This window comes from Trachypithecus francoisi, unplaced genomic scaffold (genome assembly GCF_009764315.1).
Source record: "Trachypithecus francoisi isolate TF-2019V2 unplaced genomic scaffold, Tfra_2.0 Lachesis_group20, whole genome shotgun sequence".
Lineage (NCBI taxonomy): Eukaryota > Metazoa > Chordata > Mammalia > Primates > Cercopithecidae > Trachypithecus > Trachypithecus francoisi.
In genome coordinates, this window is record NW_022681466.1 from 44,294,243 (window position 1) to 44,312,031 (window position 17,789).

Consider the following 17,789-nt stretch of genomic DNA (forward strand, 5'->3'; position numbering starts at 1 on the left):
ATGTAATTCTTATAATACCTCTACAAGAGGTATTGATTTTTCCCATCTTATAAATGAAGACACTTGAGCCTTTGACTGAGGTCACATAGCTGGTGAGTGGCATCAGTCTTGGTCCCACCTATCCTGTCCCTATTTACATTTCCAGAGGACAGAGGTGGGGATACACTGCCGACTGTGCCCACACTCCTGCCTCATCCACAGGGGGTGGGACCACTTCTCAGCCCCGCACCTGGCTGCCTTCAGGGAAGGCTGGGGAAGGCTAAGGCAGGCTGGCGATAGTGTTCCCTGCATGTGTCCGCCAAGGTGGTCCCTGGGAAGGAGATAAATAGAGAGGCCACCCATCCGATCTGGGATCTGTCACTGTGGGCCATGTCTGTGTGCTTGTCTCTCGTCTGCAGAGGTCATTCCAAGAGGCAGGGACCAGGCTCCCTCAGTGTCCTCCCCAGGATCCATGAGTCTCGAAGGAAGGGTCATTGGAAGGAGGGAAAGAAGAGGGGAGGGGAGGCACGCTAGGCAAAGGGATCGCGCGTGGGCAGAGGCCTGGAGGTGGAGAAGGCTGGGGCAGGACAACAGAGCAGAGGCATGGGGGGCGGGAAAACTAGGAAGAAGTTGGTCCTTCTTCTACCAACAAAAGCCAGAGCAGAATGCACAGTGGGAGAAAGAGAAACCGGGGGAGGGGGAGGCTGAAGGGAGCAGACTGCAGGTGGAAGGATCTGCGCTTCGAGAGTGCAGAGCCAAGAGGCTGGTGCCTGGGGGCCAGGAGGGCAGGGGGAAGTGCAAGAAAGGAACCAACCGGTAGAATTCCACGAGGGGCCACAGTGTGCAGTTGAGGAGGTCAACCCAATCTGTTTCCTAAAGGGCTGCAGCTGGTGGACTCCGGCAGTCCCCCAGTGTCATAGGTGCCACTGGACAGCCCTCATCCAGCTGCCGTTTACTGGAACAATCCGTAGCTGAGGAGTGACAGATCTTCAGGGCCCAGGGTGAGCTCCAGGAGAGCATTACAACCCCACTGGCCCACCCCACTCAGATTCACAGGACCTAGGCGTGGGAAAGTGGCCCCTCCCATCTCACATAGGCCTCAACAGGAAGACATGCTTCCTATTAGCAGTGCTCAGGCCTTCCAAGTCCAGGGACTCCCACTGGAGACATGCTGGGGAGGTCTCAAATAAAGTACAGGCCAATGCCATCTCTGCTTCAGCTCTGCAGGGGCTCAGTAGACACCCACTGAATGAATGAATGAATGAATGAATGAACAACCATGTGAATCCTTGACCTCAGGGAAACCGGAATGCCAGGCTGGGGCACCTTGAGTCACTCACTTATCAATGACTTCTTGGAGGGAGTCCCTCAGAGATCCTGAGGACACTGAAGGCGGCTTGGTCCAGGCCTCCTGGACCCACAAGGAGGTGGGCGACCCAGGCACCCAGACCACTGACATGTGACAGAGGGCTGCTTGCTCCACCCTCCTCCTCAGGAGTCCTCCTGGTGAGACACATTGAGAGGTGTCCTAGAGGGCTTGGAGTTATGGGGGCGGGGGGAACCCATAAGGCAGAATTTTCCAGGCTTTCCGAACACACACACACTGACAGTGCTTCACGCGATGGAAACGCAGTATGGTACTGGAGCGTTCAGGCTCCGTAACCACTGCTGGGTTCGAACCTCACTGGTACCACCTTCTAGTGGTGTGGTGGCACAGCCTTGAGTGACTCCCTTAACATCTTTAACATTTTCACGCCAGGTGTGTGCAAGGGTGACACCTGCTCAGAGATAGGAGGTGTCGAAGAGCTGCTGCCAGCATAGCACCCGGCACGGCACCCACCACATGCACAGCGCAGCCGTGGATGCCATCGCTCCATCCCTCCGGGGGTGTAAACAGTGCAACAGGACTCCTCCTCGATGCTTAAACTGATGAGGAACTCAAATGAATATCCGCCTAAGAATTGCACGGCACTTCTGAAATCATCTCATCAGGCCAAGTCACAGTGCCCTGCATGCATCAGAAGGCCAGGATTTCCCAGGGTTCTTCCTCCACTCTGTGTACCCTCACCTTGCCCAGGTAAACCCAGAAGAGAGCCAGGATCCCAGCACCAGACACAGCTCGACTGGGCACCTCCTGGGCCCTGATGGCTCACAGAAAGCCAGAGGGTTGGAGCAAGGAAAACTGAGTTTTGCGTGGGGGAACAGTAAGAAGTTTCTGAACCCCACGACTCAGCAGAAGCTGGGCCGGAAGTGTGGGGAGCTGGTCTGGTTGACTCTGGTCAGAGCCCCAAGCACCCGATGCTTCCCTCCCTGTCCTTCAGGGAGCAGCGACCTTCGCCACAGGAAGATTTCCTGAGGTCTCCTCACCCCGTGACCTTGAGACTTGATCCCTGGAGCTCCTAGACGCCCTTTTCCCTGCAACTAGCCCCTCATTCCTCTGCTCAGAAACCTCCAAGGGTCCCCTGGGGTTCCTCACAGCCAGCGTGCAAGTCCCTTCCCCATTCTGGCCTCTCAGACACCTCTTTTACTCAACCTTCTCCTCGGCCCAGCCAGCAAGCTTCCACATCATCCCCAGAAAAGCGTAGCCCGGTGGCCCCTTCCTGCCTCTCTCCAGACAGCCTTGGTCACCCTTTGGTCCACATGGTCTCTCCTGCCTCCAGTCTCCAGACAGGAAGCATCCACACTCCAGCCTTTCACTTACAGGTGTGTGACCAATGTAAATTATCAGACCCCTCTTAGCCTTCATTTCCTCAACTGCAAAAATGGTCCAACAATAGCCATCTCCTTGGGTTGTTATCAGAATGAAACGGGCACTTGCACATGAAGCATTTGGCGTGGCTCTGGGCAGGCAGGCATCCCACCGATGGCATCCTGCCCCCCACGCAGTTCCCTGTTCCACGTTTCATTCTCCCACAAGATATTTTTTCCAGAAGATGCATCTTACACTCTTCTCTACCTTCCCTCCTCCCCAAGAACTTGGCTCAAGGCTGAGCAAACGGAATGCTCCAGAAATGGAGTAATATGGCAACCAACAAAGAGGACTTCTTCCAGTGACAGGCTCCGTGGGCCACTCCACCCAAGGTGAAGAAAAGATGGATTCCACCATCACGCACCAAGAAGGCACTGCCGCCTCGCTGTCCCCGCCCCGTGATCTGGGCACACAGGACTCCCCCCATGGTGGTCAGGAAACTTCCCACAGGCAGCCCCTGCCCTGCCTGGCATAGGCCTCACCCCCAGTAGCACTGGCCTGCCACACCCTACCACCCACATGCATTTCCTGGGGCCATTTGGTCCCTGGTGCTGGTGAATTCCTCCCAATGACAACGTCATTCACCAGGTACTAGGGGCTGCCAGCTCTTCGGGCAAGGAATTCAGCCCAGAGGCTCTGAACAGGCTTCCCAGGGGAGGGCCCAGTGGCATGTGACAGGGCAGGGGCAGGCGCTCTCTGGGCAGAGGGCACAGTTGGAAACTGCAGCAGCTCCATCCTCCTCCTGCTCAGCTACTTCTGGAAGACCTCACACTGCCTGCCACCCAGATCCAAGCCTCCTCAGGGTGTGGTCAATGCAGTGCCACCGGGAAGGGGACCTCTGAGGCTACTCATCCCTGGACAGAGCCCCAGGGAGGGCTGGGCACAGAGACCAGGAGGAGAAGGGACACTCCAGGCATCCTTGTCCTCCCTGACCGGGCCTCTCACCAGGCACTTCCAGCCCTTTCTATGACAAGCTCCAGGGGGAAAGGCCGAGTCAGCACTCTGGCCACAACTCTCTCCCAGGGCCTGGCTTTAAAGCGCGCTCTGGAGCTCTGGGAACGGCCATCCTCTCCAACCCTCCCCACTGCCTGCCTCCTGAGGCCCTGCACAGAGGAGCAGAGGAAGACAGGAGTGCGAGGAGGCAGGGGAACTGCCTATGAGGCCGTCCTGCAGTGGGTTACGGGGTTACCCGGCCTGGTTTCTGTCTGTCCGACATTCAATGCCAGGTGGGTGCAGAATTGCCCTGGGGGCTCTGGTTGGTGTGAATGTGGGTCACCATGGCCCCCACCTTTCCCATCTGGCAGATACGTGTCTTGTGCCTACGTCACGCCAGGCCAAGCCAGCAAGCACGGGACAGGCTGGAGGCCCCAGACTCTCCAGGGGGCTGTCTGGTCCTTGGACAAAACTGCAGACACTGCACGGACTGTCCCCATTCCCCAATTAAACAGCCAGCAGGACCAAGCTGGGCCCGGAATGGGGCTGCAATCACCACCCTCCTCGGCGATTCCCGCGTTCACTCTAGACGCCCCCACCCCCACTCCCCCAGGAAGTGGATCTTTCCTTTTAATGCTCAGATTCTTGGCGAGGGATCTGTCTGCCCCCACACTTCACTGTTACCCCTGAATAAGGAGCAGGAAGAGAATGGCACAGTTTCGGGGTTTTCTGATTTGTGTTTCGTTTTCTTTTGGTTGGGTTTTTAAATCTTTAGCAGTTCTTTTGCCGCTCAAGATCTGTCCCCTCTGGAGGTCCACCAGAGTGCTCAGAGCTGCCCACGCTACACAACATCACAGCACGGCAGCGCCCAGCCTGTCGCTGCATCCCGGTGGCAGAAGCCTCCTCACAGGGCTGCTGAGCTCACACGGGGCGGATGCCGCGCGCCACAAGCCTCCTCGAAGACTAAGTGTGGAAAAGAAAATATCAACGCCCACGAGATGCAGGGGGCGGGGGGAAGGTGGGGGAAACGAACCCTCGCGGATAGTTGGAAAGCCGTCCTAACGCATCAGTCCTGGGGCAGAGCGAGGAGACCGGGCCCGGGAACTCCCGGACAGAGAGCCCTGGCTCCCCGGACGCGCCCTGCAGGTCCCCTGCCGAGGACCGGCCAGCGCCGGGTGGTCCGGGAGCGACGTGCGCGGGGGTCCTCACGAGCCCACCGCTTCCTCCGAGGCTGCTGGAGTCCCCCGGGCTCCCCTCCCCCGCCGCCCGCCACATCTGGTTCCACTCAGGTCCTCCCCCACCCCTAGGCGCGCTCCTCCTCCCCTCTCCTCTCCCGCTTTCAGAAAAGCGGAGACCAGTTTTAAAAACCCAGTCACACACACACGCACACGCACACACGCTTCTGGAGAAAAGGGGGGGAAAGGAGGGAAAAGTCGAGAGCAGCCCGCGCCACGGCGCTCCCCCCGCCCGGGCCCCGAAGTTGGCCAAGTTGGCAGTGCCTTACCCGGGAGGGCGGCGTCCCCAGGGGCGCCGGGACGGCCGAAGTGCAGGCCCCCGAGGAGCAGGACGCAGCGCAGCAGGTGACGAGACCAAGGCGCGGGGGCCGGCCGGCCGGGCCCCATCCCCGGGCGCAACGCTCAGTGGACGCGGGGACCGAGGGCGCACGGGCGCAACGCGCGGTGGCAGCCCTGAGGCTGGGCTGTGATGACCGCCCGCAAGGGGCTCGCGTCCTCCTCCGGGTCGGGACGAAGTGATGCCTCCTGGGGAGGAGGAGGGAGGAGGCAGCCCGGGCGGAGGGAGGGCGGAGGGAGGAGCGCAGAACCGGGGAGGAGGGTTTGAGGGGTAGAGGGAAAGGGAAGCGGGCAGCGTGGGAGGGGAAGGGGAGGAGGTGCGGCGCTGGGGCGAGAGCGTCGGGAGAGAAAGGGGTGGCGGAGAGGTGGATAGGCCGGGTCCAGGAGGACCCCAGCGTGCGCCCTTTCTCTCGCTGCTCTGCCTCCCAGTCTTCCCACCTCGCCTTCCCTCTCTTCTGTCCCGGCCAGGAGCCCCAGACGCTGCGTCACAACTCCCCGGCTGGCGCGGGCGGGGAAGCAACTGCAAAACTTTCCGCAAACTTCACGGTGTGGTGGGACCACGGCTACGAGGTCGGGCCAGCCCGGGGCGGGGGCGTGCGGCTGACCCAGGTGGCCAGACCCGGGCCGCCAGCATCCGCCCCGCCGCCCAGCCATCCCGCCTCTTTCTGCCGACGTCTCCACAGCCCAGCATCCACTACCTCCATGCCGAGGAGGACCCCTCCCCCGGTCTGGTGGGGAAGGGGCGGAGCCCAGGGCCTGGCCACCAGGGCGAAGATTGGGGGAGGGGGAGGCAGGGCCCTTGTTCCGTGTGCGGAGCGCGAACAATTCTTGCACGTCTTGTTTTAGCATTTTCGTGACCTCTGTGTCAGTGTCCCCAGTGCAGGAGGGTAGCACTTTTGCTAGTTGGGGCTGCATCCAGAAACCTGGGGAAAATCTGTCCACTGGACGTCCCAGAAGACCAACATCATCACTCCCACCAACTGGACTGCTGGCCGGTAGCAAAACACCAACTGGAAATTTCATAAAAGGTTAGACAATCTACAGTTACTCAGTGTTACGCAACAGGTCTCTGCAGCACAGAGCACGGACTGCGGAGTCAGGATGCTGGAGTCCAGCCCTGCCTCTCTGCGGATTCCCTGCGTGACCTGGGAAAGCCTCTTGGGGTCTCAGGACATAGGGCAGGACTGAGGCATTGAGACCCCAAGTGCAAAGAAGACACATTTCTCCTACCATGAGTCATCAAAAACACTATGAAACTATAATATGGGCCGGATGCGGTGGCTCACGCTGTAATCCCAGCACTTTGGGAGGCCAAGGAGAGAGGATCGATTGAGCCCAGGAGTTCAAGACCAGCCTGGGCAACATAGGCAGATCCCATCTCGTTTTGTTAATATAAATTTCTTAAATAATAAAAAAACTGTAATATAAATTTTATTATTTCCTGTCTTGCCCACCTTGGTATGTTTTTTGGAAATAAATCTTTTTTCCTTTTCATTCCTCCTATCTTGGGTAAATGTTTTCCCGACTCTGCAATGGGGGTGTTGGGTCAGAGATGCTCATTCGTCTCTTCCCATCTCTGCCAGGCAGAGGCTCCTGGCAAACAGTCCAGTGGTAACAGAGCCTGGAAGCAAGCCCCCACTGAAATCCCCTAGAGGCCCCTGGAAAGGGTCTCATTAGCCACCCTTTGGTTAGCAGCTGGACCAACAAAGTCCCTGCACTCCACGGCTAGCTTCAGCAGGTCTGACAGGGCCAGGTCCCTTCTGGTGGCTGTGGCTCCACTGCCCCTTGGGACATTTCTTGGTGTGGCATGTTCTGGGATCTCAGTGCTCTGCACACAACAGGCCATGCTGGAGCTGCCTCAGAGGTCCCCCTCCTGGCCTTCCCTCTTGCACAATCCTGTAATCTCCAAAGGATTTGAGAATTTGCCGGCTTCAGCTAAGCTGCTCTCTCGCTCTATCTGAACAGCCAGAACACAGGATACTCCTTCCCCTGAAACAGGGTTGGATTCCCCCTTCTCCAGCAGCTTGAGTAGGTTTCGGTGTTTCCTGCCGGTCGTCCCCACCCTCCTACTACCAGTGGCAGGACAGAAGCCCACTTCCTGACGTCACCAGTGCACAGCATGGGGCCAGAGTGTCCACCACTTGCCAGCGCCTGGTCCCACCATGCCCAGCACACAGGAGGTGTGCTCTCATCTCTTCACCCACGGGTTCAACAAGCACCGACTGCTAGCCCTGTGCTAGCTGCTACGGAAACAGAGATGGGCAAACACAGTTGCAGCCCTAGAGAAGCCTCATTAAGTAGGGAAAATAAATGTTTTGCCATATTCCAGGCAAAGAAGACTCAATGGCTGAGGAGCACGAAAAGAGTGCTGCACTCGCCGGGACAGAGGTTGGTTCAAGCCTCTAAGGCTCAGTTCTAGTCTCTGTCAAGGGTGAGACTTCCTCCTCCAGTGTGACATGGTTCCACACTGTGTTCTGCTGACTGAGACTTCCTCCTCCAGCACGACACCGTTCCACACTGTGTTCCAACGACTGTTCTGCTGATGTCTGCAGCCACCAACTGCTTTTGATCTTGACTTTGGGGTAGAAAGCAGGGACACATCTGGGAGATTCTCCTGTGGAGAATCCAGGCCGGTTCCCTACTGCGTAAAGATCCTGTGCAGGCTCAGTTGTCAACAGAACATGGTCACAGTCCGTAGGAGTGTTGGGTGTTTTGAGCAGCATGGGGCTTTTGAGGAACCCCTCATCAGCATCCAGACCTTCATCTGCTTCCAAAGAAGGGCTCGCATCCTCTGTGCCCACAGCTTCCTCACCATTCCTGTGCCCACAGTTGAACAGCTGTTTATTGAGGGCCAGTACGTGTCAGGCATCAGGCTAGATGCTGGAGACTTAGTGAGGTCTGTAGTCAGAGATTTTTGCCAAGGGGATTTTTGCCAAGTTGGTATTCGCTATCGTGGAACTGAAACTGAGAATGGTTCTCCCCTAGACACTGACCGACTGTCAGCCAGCAACAGGTACCGGGGGTGATATGGTTTGGATCTGTGTTCCCGCCCAAATATCATGTCAAATTGTAATCCCCAGTGTTGGAGATGGGCCGTGGTGGGAGGTGATTGGATCATGGGGGTGGATTTCTCATGAATGGTTTAGCACCATACTCCTTGGTGCTGTTCTCATGATAGTGAGTGAGTTCTCACGAGAACCGGTCATTTAAAAAGTCATTTAAAAGTGTGCAGCACCTCTCCACTCTCTCTCTCTCGCTCCTGCTCCACCCATGTGAACGCTGCATCCCTGCTGCCATGATTGTAAGTTTCCTGAGGCCTCCCTAGAAGCCGAGCAGACGCCAGCATCATGCTTCCTGTACAACCTGTGGAACCATGAGCAAATTAAACCTCTTTTCTTTATAAATTACCCAATCTCAGATATTTCTTTTTTTTGAGACCAAGTCTCACTCCATTGCCCAGGCTGGAGTGCAGTGGTGCAGTCTTGGCTCACTGCAACCTCTACCTCCCAGGTTCAAGCGATTCTGCCTCAGCCTCCTGAGTAGCTGGGATTACAGGCGCCCGCCACCACGCCCGGCTAATTTTTTTTGTATTTTTAGTAGAGATGGGGTTTCACCATGTTAACCCAGCTGGACTCGAACTCCTGACCTCAGGTGATCCACCCTCCTCAGCCTCCTAAAGTGCTGGGATTACAGGCGTGAGCCACCTCGCCCAGCCTGGTCTCAGGTATTTCTGAGAGAATGGTCCAATTCTGTATTAGCATTACTCATTGGCAGACCCCCTGTGGGTCTGCTAATTTCATCAAAACCAGTTTACACCAGGTGTGGTGGTTCAGGCCTTGTAATCCCAGCTCTGTGAGAGGCCAAGGTGGGAGGATCACTTGAGGCCAGGAGTTAACAATCAGCCTGGGCAACATAGCAAGACCACAAAATTTCTACAAAAATTTTTAAAATTAGCTGGGCATTGTCATGGTGGTGTGCACCTGTAGTCCTAGCTACTTGGGAGGCTAAGACGAGAAGTACTTGAGCCCAGGGATTTGAGACTGGAGTGAGCTATAATCACACCACTGGACACCAGTCTAAGTGACAGAGTGAGATCCTGTCTCCAGTCAATCAATCAAACAGTTTAGTGGAAGGAGTATAGACTTTGGAGCCAGAGAAACCTGAGTTCAAATCCTGGCTTCCCCATTTCCCAGCTTTGTGACCTGCAGCAAGTTATTAATACTTTAACTCTGAGCTCACAATAATTCTTACTTGTAAATGGGGCAACTTGAGATGTTTCCTACCTTGTTAAATGTTAAGTGTAAAGCAATGGCATGGCCCCTGGATCAATGCGGATGTTCAGGGAATGTGGTCCCCTCCCTATTTCCCATCTTCCTTTGCCATCTGGACATCAGGGCGTCTCCCTTATTCCCTACCCTTCACCCTGCCTGTCTCTCCCCTACCCTCCCACCCTACCCCGCCCATGAGATCTGCAGAGATCAGTTTTATCAGATTGTAACATTGAGTTTTACTTTGCCTGGGAAAACAATACAACATCCTTGCATTTTCTGAACATCTCCATATTTAATTGTGTACAAAAATGGTACCTAAAGTGTAAACTAATCTAGGTAGAAGCATGCTCACTTTGTCTAATAAATACGTGTCCATAAACAGCTCAGCATGGGGCCATGGGGTGAGTCCAGGCCTGGGGAGTGGAGGTGAGTTGGAGTTCCAGCTCTGCCATTCACTAGCCACATGTCCTCAAGCAAGTCACTTCCCTTCCTTGAGTCTCAGGTGCCCTGTGATGTGTAAGTTTTGGTGTCATTACTCACTGTAAGCTGCTTAGGGTTCCTCTGGGATTACTCTCCTCTTCTCGGGTTCTGTGGCTCAGCAGCCTCTCCAGCCAGAGTGTGCCCAGGGGAGCAGAGCATTCCAGCAGGCCAGGTCTACAACAGAAGCTTAGGAAAGGAGAACTCAAGACAGGAAGGGAAAATGCAGCTGGATGGCTAGGTAAGGTACGAGGCTATAAAGAAAGGCTTGGGCCAGGCACAGTGGCTCACACCTGTCATCCCAGCACTTTGGGAGGCTGAGACGGGCGGATCACAAGGTCAGGAGTTTGAGACCAGCCTGGCCAATATGGTAAAACCCCTTCTCTACTAAAAATACAAAAATTAGCCGGGCATGGTGGCAGGTGCCTGTAGTCCCAACTACTCAGAGGCTGAGGCAGAAGAATCGCTTGAACCTGGGAGGCAGAGGCTGCAGTGAGCTGAGATTACACCACTGTACTCCAGCCTGGGTGACAGAGCAAGACTCTGTCTCAAAAAAAAAAAAAAAAAAAAAAAAAAAAAAAAAAAGACGGCCAGTCCTTGCCTTGTCTGAGGCAACTAGAAAAGAGGCAGTGACCCCAAAGGGTTCTGTATGACCTGCCCCACCCTGCACCTTCTCCAAGCCAGAGAAGAGGACTGGCCAAATGTGGGGTTGGCCCAAGTGGGTCTCACCCTCTCTTCTCCCTGGCTCCTGCATCTCAGATACCCAGGGCTCCACTCAGGCAATCCACTCCAAGTCCATCTGGCTACACCCTCATCTACACCACCAAGGATCGTAGAGGGGACTGGGCTAAAGAGGGAAAGAAGAAGGCAGGCTTAGGATTCAGAAAGACCCACAGTTCAAGATCTGGTTCAACCTCTTCCAAGGGGAACTTAAAGGAACTATTTTTTTCCACATCCACATGACTGGGGAACTTCATGGTTGGTCTGTCTTCTCTTGACTGGTCCACCCCATTACAGCCCCAGCCCTCCTCACCCTTCATCCAGCCACAGTTACAACCTGACAAAAACTCCACCCACTTTCTCTAGGTTCTTTCCCTTCTCCCTTCTGTGGAGAACACCTAGAAGGGCTCCCTGATCCCAGGAAAGCCTCTGAGTTTATATCCACTCACTTCCAACTCAAGGCCTGTATTAGAAGAGGAATCCTTAGGCCGGGTACGGTAGTTCACGCCTGTAATCCCAGCACTTTGGGAGGCTGAAGTGGGTGGATCACCTGAGGTCAAGCGTTTGAGACCGGCCTGCCCGACCTGGTGAAAGCCCATCTCTACTAAAAATACAAACAATTAGCCAGGTATGGTGGCAGATGCCCGTAATCTCAGCTACTCAGGAGGCTGAGGCAGGAGAATCGCTTGAACCCAGGAGGCGGAGGTTGCAGTGAGCCGAGATGGTGCCACCACACTCCAGCCTGGGCAACAAGAGCAAAACCCTGTCTAAAAAAGAAGAGGGATCCTTTAAAGGGACCCCAAATCCCAGCCTTTTCTCTTCCAAGAGCTAAGAGATAGTTACCTCACAGGAAGTACAGATTTCCTTTCCATGAGCCTAGGAATCTGGACATCAACTCTCACTTGGAGGAGCCACCATGAAAACATTGTGAGCTGTCAGCGGGGCCCTGGAGTAAGCTCAAAGCGCTTGGGCTCAGGGCTTCGAACCCCGGCTGCAACAGGGGTCACAAAGCAAATGCCTCTCAGATCCTCGCTGGCTCCTGTCTCCATTGGGGAGGCTTGAGCAGGTCAGGAGCAAGCTGTCTAAGGGGAGCTCAGAGAGGGACAGAGGTTGCCCTGAGGCACCACAGTAAGGAAAAGAGGGCATCATAGAGCTGAACTGAAGAACCAGCTATGCATGAGTGAGACCGAGTCCCCAGAACTTTCTACTGCCCTCCCCAGCTGGGGAGGTGGGGAGGAAAGGGAGTCACTGAGATGGAGCAGGATGCCACGTAGGGCTCTGCTGGGCCTCCTAAGCATGGAAATAAAGGAAAAGTCTTGAGTCCCTTTTAAAGGACATCCCAGGCACTTAGCTAGCCTTAAAAAGTCAATGAAGCCAGACACAGGGGCTCACGCCTGTAATCCCAACACTTTGGAAGGCCGAGGTGGGGTGATTACTTGAGGCCAGGAGTTGGAGACCAGCCTGAGCAACATAGTGAGACCGGTCTCTACAAAAATAAAATAGCAATCTGATAAATATGAAGCTAAGTAACAATCATCTCACAAGCAAGTCACTTATAAGGTGTTTTGATTCCCTATAGAAACTAAAAGATAACATCTTAACATATCTTCTTGAGATGTTTCCAGAAACCTCCACCAGATGGAAAATGCCTCTATTATTATACAGATCTTAGATAAAGGGGAGCTGGGGACTAAACTCTGACCACTGCTCTTTGCCACGAGCCAGACCAGTGTATAGCCTCCATGTATTTCTTGGTTTAAAATTTTGCCTGCAGCTTCTGCTATCCTGAAATGTAACCCCATCTTTAAAAATTCTTGCTTGTAAGCCACTAGGGAGTTTGGGTCCTTTTTTTTCTCTTTTTCCTTTCTTTTTTTTTGAGATAGAGTCTTGCTCTGTTGCCCAGGCTGGAGTGCAGTGGTACAATCTTGGCTCACTGCAACCTCCACCTCTCAGGTTCAGGCAATTCTCCTGCCTCAGCCTCCCAAGTAGCTGGGATTACAGGCATGTGCCACCACACCCGGCTGATTTTTGTATTTTTAGTAGAGACAGGGTTTCACCATGTTGGCCAGGATGGTCTTGAACTCCTGACCTCAGGTGATCCACCTGCCTCAGCCTCCCAAAGTGCTAGGATTCCAGGCATGAGCCACCACGCCCGGCCTTAGGGAGTTCGGGTCTTAAGCACTAGCTGTCTGTCCTCCTTGCTAAGCACCAAACAATAAATATGCTTTTTCCCGCTGCAAATCTCAGCATCAGTGCCTGACTTTCCTGCAATGTGCAAAAGCAGACCCCAGTTGAAGTCGGTGACAGTGTCACCCTGACTACTCTACAAGGGCCTCCCTGCCCTGGAACCGCAATGCCTCTGGGCCTGTCCCTGCACTGAGGACCGAGCCCGGAGTCCAGGCCTCCTCTGAGCCACAGCTGTGGTTGGGCTGGCAACTCTGCATCTTCACGATGTAGATGCTCCCTGATCTTTCCCTCTGTCTCCCCAACTCAGGAAGGACAGGCAGGGTGAGGTTTCCTCTAGTCTCAGTATTTGAGCCTTCTAAGCAAGGCCCAGTCCCTGCCAACAGCCTTCTGGGGATCTCACTGATCCTGGCCCAGAGGAAGGCCAGGCTTTGCAGATGCAGAGCCTCCCCTGATCCAGCCCTTCCAGCCCAGGCCTCTGGCAGAATAGAGCCTGGACCAGAACAGGAGCCAGGAGGCTTCATCCAGCTGGCCCACCACCTCCACCCTGTCCCAGGAGGCTGGCTCCACCTCCCATAACCCTCAGTGGAGCAGCAAGTAGGAAACAGGGGCACCTGGGAGGCACTGCAGTGTTTTCCAGCTGTTTAGTGGGTGGTGATCAGCATTTTCAAAGTGCAGTAACACACTTAAATGTCACAGTGCATTGCACATGAGTTAAGCCCTATGCTGGGGGATATGTTCCGGGTTGAGATGTTATCAAACAAATTTGAAAAACACTGCTGCTGAGGGCCTGGCCTGAGCCCCCTAAGCTCCCCAGGTATCCCGGCCCAGCTCTGGTCTGCTCACCTGACTGAGGAACTGCATCTGACACACTGCCCGGAGCTCCTCTTGGCCTCTTGGGTCTCACACCTAAGCTCCCTCACTCCACCTGTCTGGCTCTACTTCCCCTGCAGAGACACGGGCTGAACTACTTGGCCCCGGACTTCCCGAGGGGCAGCTCATGCTGCAACAACACGATATGGCATTTGGAGCAAGGGAGAGATGCACAAGGCGCTGTGAGAGCCCAGAGGAAGGCCAGAGGTGAAGCCTAAACTGAGTTCTCTAAGATGCTCAGGTGGCCAAAGCAATGGAACGGCACTGGCAGAGGCCGGGATGTGTGAGATCATAGGGGCTCCGCAGTGACAGACATGGTTTGTGAAGCTTCTAAGGACCCTTTGCTGCTGTGTTCCCCTCCTCATCCTAGTGAACTCTGCTTCTCTCTCAAGGCCCAGCTCAGTGCCCTCTCTCCATCCCCAGGGTCTCATCTCGCTCTTACGCAACTCCCCACCTCCCACTCAGCTTCTCAGCTGTAAGCTTCCTTAAGGCAGGAGCCAAGCTGAGGGGCCTTTTTATCGCCCACAAATCCCGGCCCAGTGCATTAACAGAAGGGCCCAACAGGTATGTCCGAGTGGATGCATGAAGTTCACAGATGCAGCAGTTGTAGCTCAGAGTGGGAGTGCCTGGCTCAAGGTCACACAGCAAGTTGTGGAGCTGTGGTGTAAGGCACAGTCCTCACTCAGGGCTGTACTATGACCTTGTTCTACGATGCCAAACCTGGGCACTTTTGTCCAGCTGATGTGGCAGAGAATGCTGGAGGAGGAGTGTTGGTGTGAAGGTTGTGGGGAGGGTTGAGAGGGTCACAGATGCAAAGGAGCAAGGCCTTCCTGGATGTGCTGCCCAGAGGCAAGCCCTACTCTTAGGGCATGTGAGCCAGGCTGAAGGGCTCAGGTCTGACACTATGACGAGCCAAGGCCCTCGCCAGGGGGACATCTCTCCTGGGGCCACTGTGACATGGAAGTGGCCACCAGCCTCACCCTCTGTTTTATCCCACAACCCCTTTACGCCTTAACAGCAACCTTAAGGAAGCCAAGGAAGAGGGCCCCATTCTCACTCACCCAATTAGGACACTCAGGAGCAGGAAGAAGCAGTTTCTAGGGACAGGACAGGCTCATGGCTTCCTAATCTATGAGCGTGACAGGAGCATAGAGGGCTCACGACATCGGCAGCACTGACATTCTGCGAAGCCACGCCTCCATGTCCCCATCTAAGTTCGCTTCCAGCCCAGGACTGCAGAGCCAGGACTGCTGCCCATGCTGGCTGGGTCTCCAAGTAGATTTCTTCTGAGGGCCACAAGCCATGAGGCAGGGGAGGGACAAAGTAAAGGGAGTCTGGGGGAGGGGAGCCGAAGCGCAGCCCTTACCCACAGCAGCCTCTGCCCAAAAGATGGCACTCATAGAATCCACCTCACCCAATGTTCAAGCCTGTAGGCCCTTCCTCCGCAGTCACTCCTGCTCCACCCACTGCTTGTACCAAACCTCTCTAGGCCTAAGTTTCCACATGTGAAAGCAAAGAGTGGCTGGGCATAGTGCCACAATGCCTGTAATCCCAGCAATTCAGAAGGCTGAGGTGGAAGAATCACTTGAGTCCAGGAGTTCAACACCAGCTTGGGTAACATAACAAGAGCCTGCCTCCAAAAAACAAAAAAAAAAAGAAGAAGAAGAAGAAAAAAAACCATCAAGTTGCCCCCTGCTTTGCATATGCCTAGGTTGTGAAGCAACACAAACACAGCCGAGTAACTTCTTTGCAAAGCCCAAGTGCTAGAGCCCCTTCTCTCTGCTCCCTCTCCAAGCAGCCTTCAGGGTGAAAAGGCTTGGACGGCACATGGGGAGGCCACCACAGCTGCAGACTGCTTGCAAGGCTGAGGATACCACAGCTCTCTAGCTGGGCACTTCCCTCCACACCCAGGAGTCAGTCAGCCAGCTGCTCTCTGACCCCCTCACCACGGGGTCTCCTGCCCATCTCCTGCCCAGCGCCTCACACATGTACACACACACCCCTTCACTGACTCCAGCCTGTCTCGCACCCCTGCTGGGCTCCCCAGCACAATAGTCCTCTTGTATTCCCTGCCCCCACCAGGTCCCAGACCTGCTCTCAGGCCTGCCTGTTTTCTTTCTTTTTTTTTTTTTTGAGACGGAGTCTTGCTCTGTCGCCCGGGCTGGAGTGCAGTGGCCGGATCTCAGCTCACTGCAAGCTCCGCCTCCCGAGTTCACGCCATTCTCCTGCCTCAGCCTCCCGAGCAGCTGGGACTACAGGCGCCCGCCACCTCGCCCGGCTAGTTTTTTGTATTTTTAGTAGAGATGGGGTTTCACTGTGTTAGCCAGGATGGTCTCGATCTCCTGACCTCGTGATCCGCCCGTCTCGGCCTCCCAAAGTGCTGGGATTACAGGCTTGAGCCACCGCGCCCGGCCAGGCCTGCCTGTTTTCCCAGCCTCTGGCAGGTTCCCCCCACCCAACCACAGAACTCTACATCAACGTGAGTCTCTAGCCACTCCCTGCCCTTTTAACCCTCCTTGTCTTCCTGCGACCTCTTCTCTCCCAGCCTTCCAAAGAGTTGCAGTCCAGCCCTGGCCCTCCTCACCCCTCCCTCATCCATTGGGCCAGGGTGGAATCATAAGCAGACCCAGGTCTTGGCCAGCTCCTCCTGCAGCCCTGGACCCCTCAGGTGAAAGGAAAATGTTAGAGTTGTTTTATGTTTTAAGAGAAGCCTAAGGGTGAGAAGCTTTGCCTGAAGGAGTGAATGTTTCTTGAGTGTATTGTTAGGTACTTGTGCAAGGGATATGTTGTAGGGGCCCTCCAGGTGCTCCCCATAAAGGCAGCATACGTATGACATCATATGCTGTCATCATATGCTGTCGGAGAGCCGACAGCCTTGTAGTTTTTTTTCCCAGTGTAGAAAATAATAGTCCTGTCTTCCAAGTAGGTGAGTTCAGAAGAGGCCTGACAGCCACCCTCTCCAATGACCCCACCCTTATTGTGGTAGCTGGCTGGCAGGAAAGTTGGCAGGACTGTGTTCATCCTTCAGTGTTCATCCCGCCTGGGAGTCAGGTAGCCTACAGCGGTGTTCTCAAACTGGAGCCTGCATCAGCAACACCTGGAGGATGAAACAGCCTGTTAGGCCCCTCCCCTTCTGTTTCGGATGCAGTGGGAATGGGTGGGACCTGAGAGTGTGCACTTCTGTAAGCTCCTGGGTGATGCAGACGCTGAACACTTTCATCCATAGAGATGCTTCTCCCCGGCTCAGCCAGAAGCAGTTTTGGAGCCAGGGGAAGAGGAGACTGCTGACCTTGTAAGATAGGGGTTGATACTGAACCTCCAGCCAAAGGGGCAGTCTCTTCAAAGGTCTGCATGTGGTGAGTAGAAGGCTCTGAACCTCACATTAGTGAACTTAGGGTTCCACTACTAGAACTTGTGATCTTTTTTTAAACCACATTTTCTGATTCCCCTCTTATGAGCAAGCCAGGCACTTTACATATCTTATCTCTACTCCTTACTCCCACTATGCAAGGAGATATCCCTGAAGCTTGCAGAAGTGGGATCTGAACCCAGACCTCATTTTAAAGTCTAGGCTCTTAACCTTTCTGTGATTCTGCCTTAAGAAATGAGGCAAATAGCTTGGGCAATGAGAATGATGAAGGGAGGGAAGGAAATGGAACCCTTTTTTAGATAGCTGACATGTCCAGGTCTGCCACAGAAGTGGGGACATACAGGTTTTCCTGCTCTCCATCTAAAGCTACCCATCTCACATTGCAAGAGCCCAGTTCCTTCCCTCCTGGGCCCTTACTCCTGGATTGCTGGCTCCTGGATTGCCAGGCCTTCCCTGTCCTGTTCACTGCTGTATTCCCACCAACAAGCATCACTCTTGGCACACCTGAAGGTACCAAAGGTGTTGCATGAATCAACACATTCCCATGCCTGCAATGCCCCGAGACTCAGCCAGTGCCAGGATTCTCCCATCTACACCTTAGGTGGTCAGGTCCCTGTGTGAAGCTGGAGAACTATAGTCAAATCAAGAGGCTGGGAAATATA

At 54.7% G+C, this 17,789-nt stretch overlaps 1 protein-coding gene across 1 annotated transcript in view; it reads right to left on the reverse strand.

The window, feature by feature from the left end:
• The window catches only part of MRC2 (mannose receptor C type 2), a 66,230-nt gene extending 60,806 nt beyond the window's left edge, over positions 1-5,424 (reverse strand). Inside the window, exon 1 of the mRNA XM_033184075.1 lies at positions 5,166-5,424. Within this exon, the coding sequence (XP_033039966.1) occupies positions 5,166-5,283 (118 nt within the window). The 5' untranslated portion in view covers positions 5,284-5,424. The remainder of the gene's footprint in view (positions 1-5,165) is intronic.
• Positions 5,425-17,789: the final 12,365 nt, after the last annotated feature.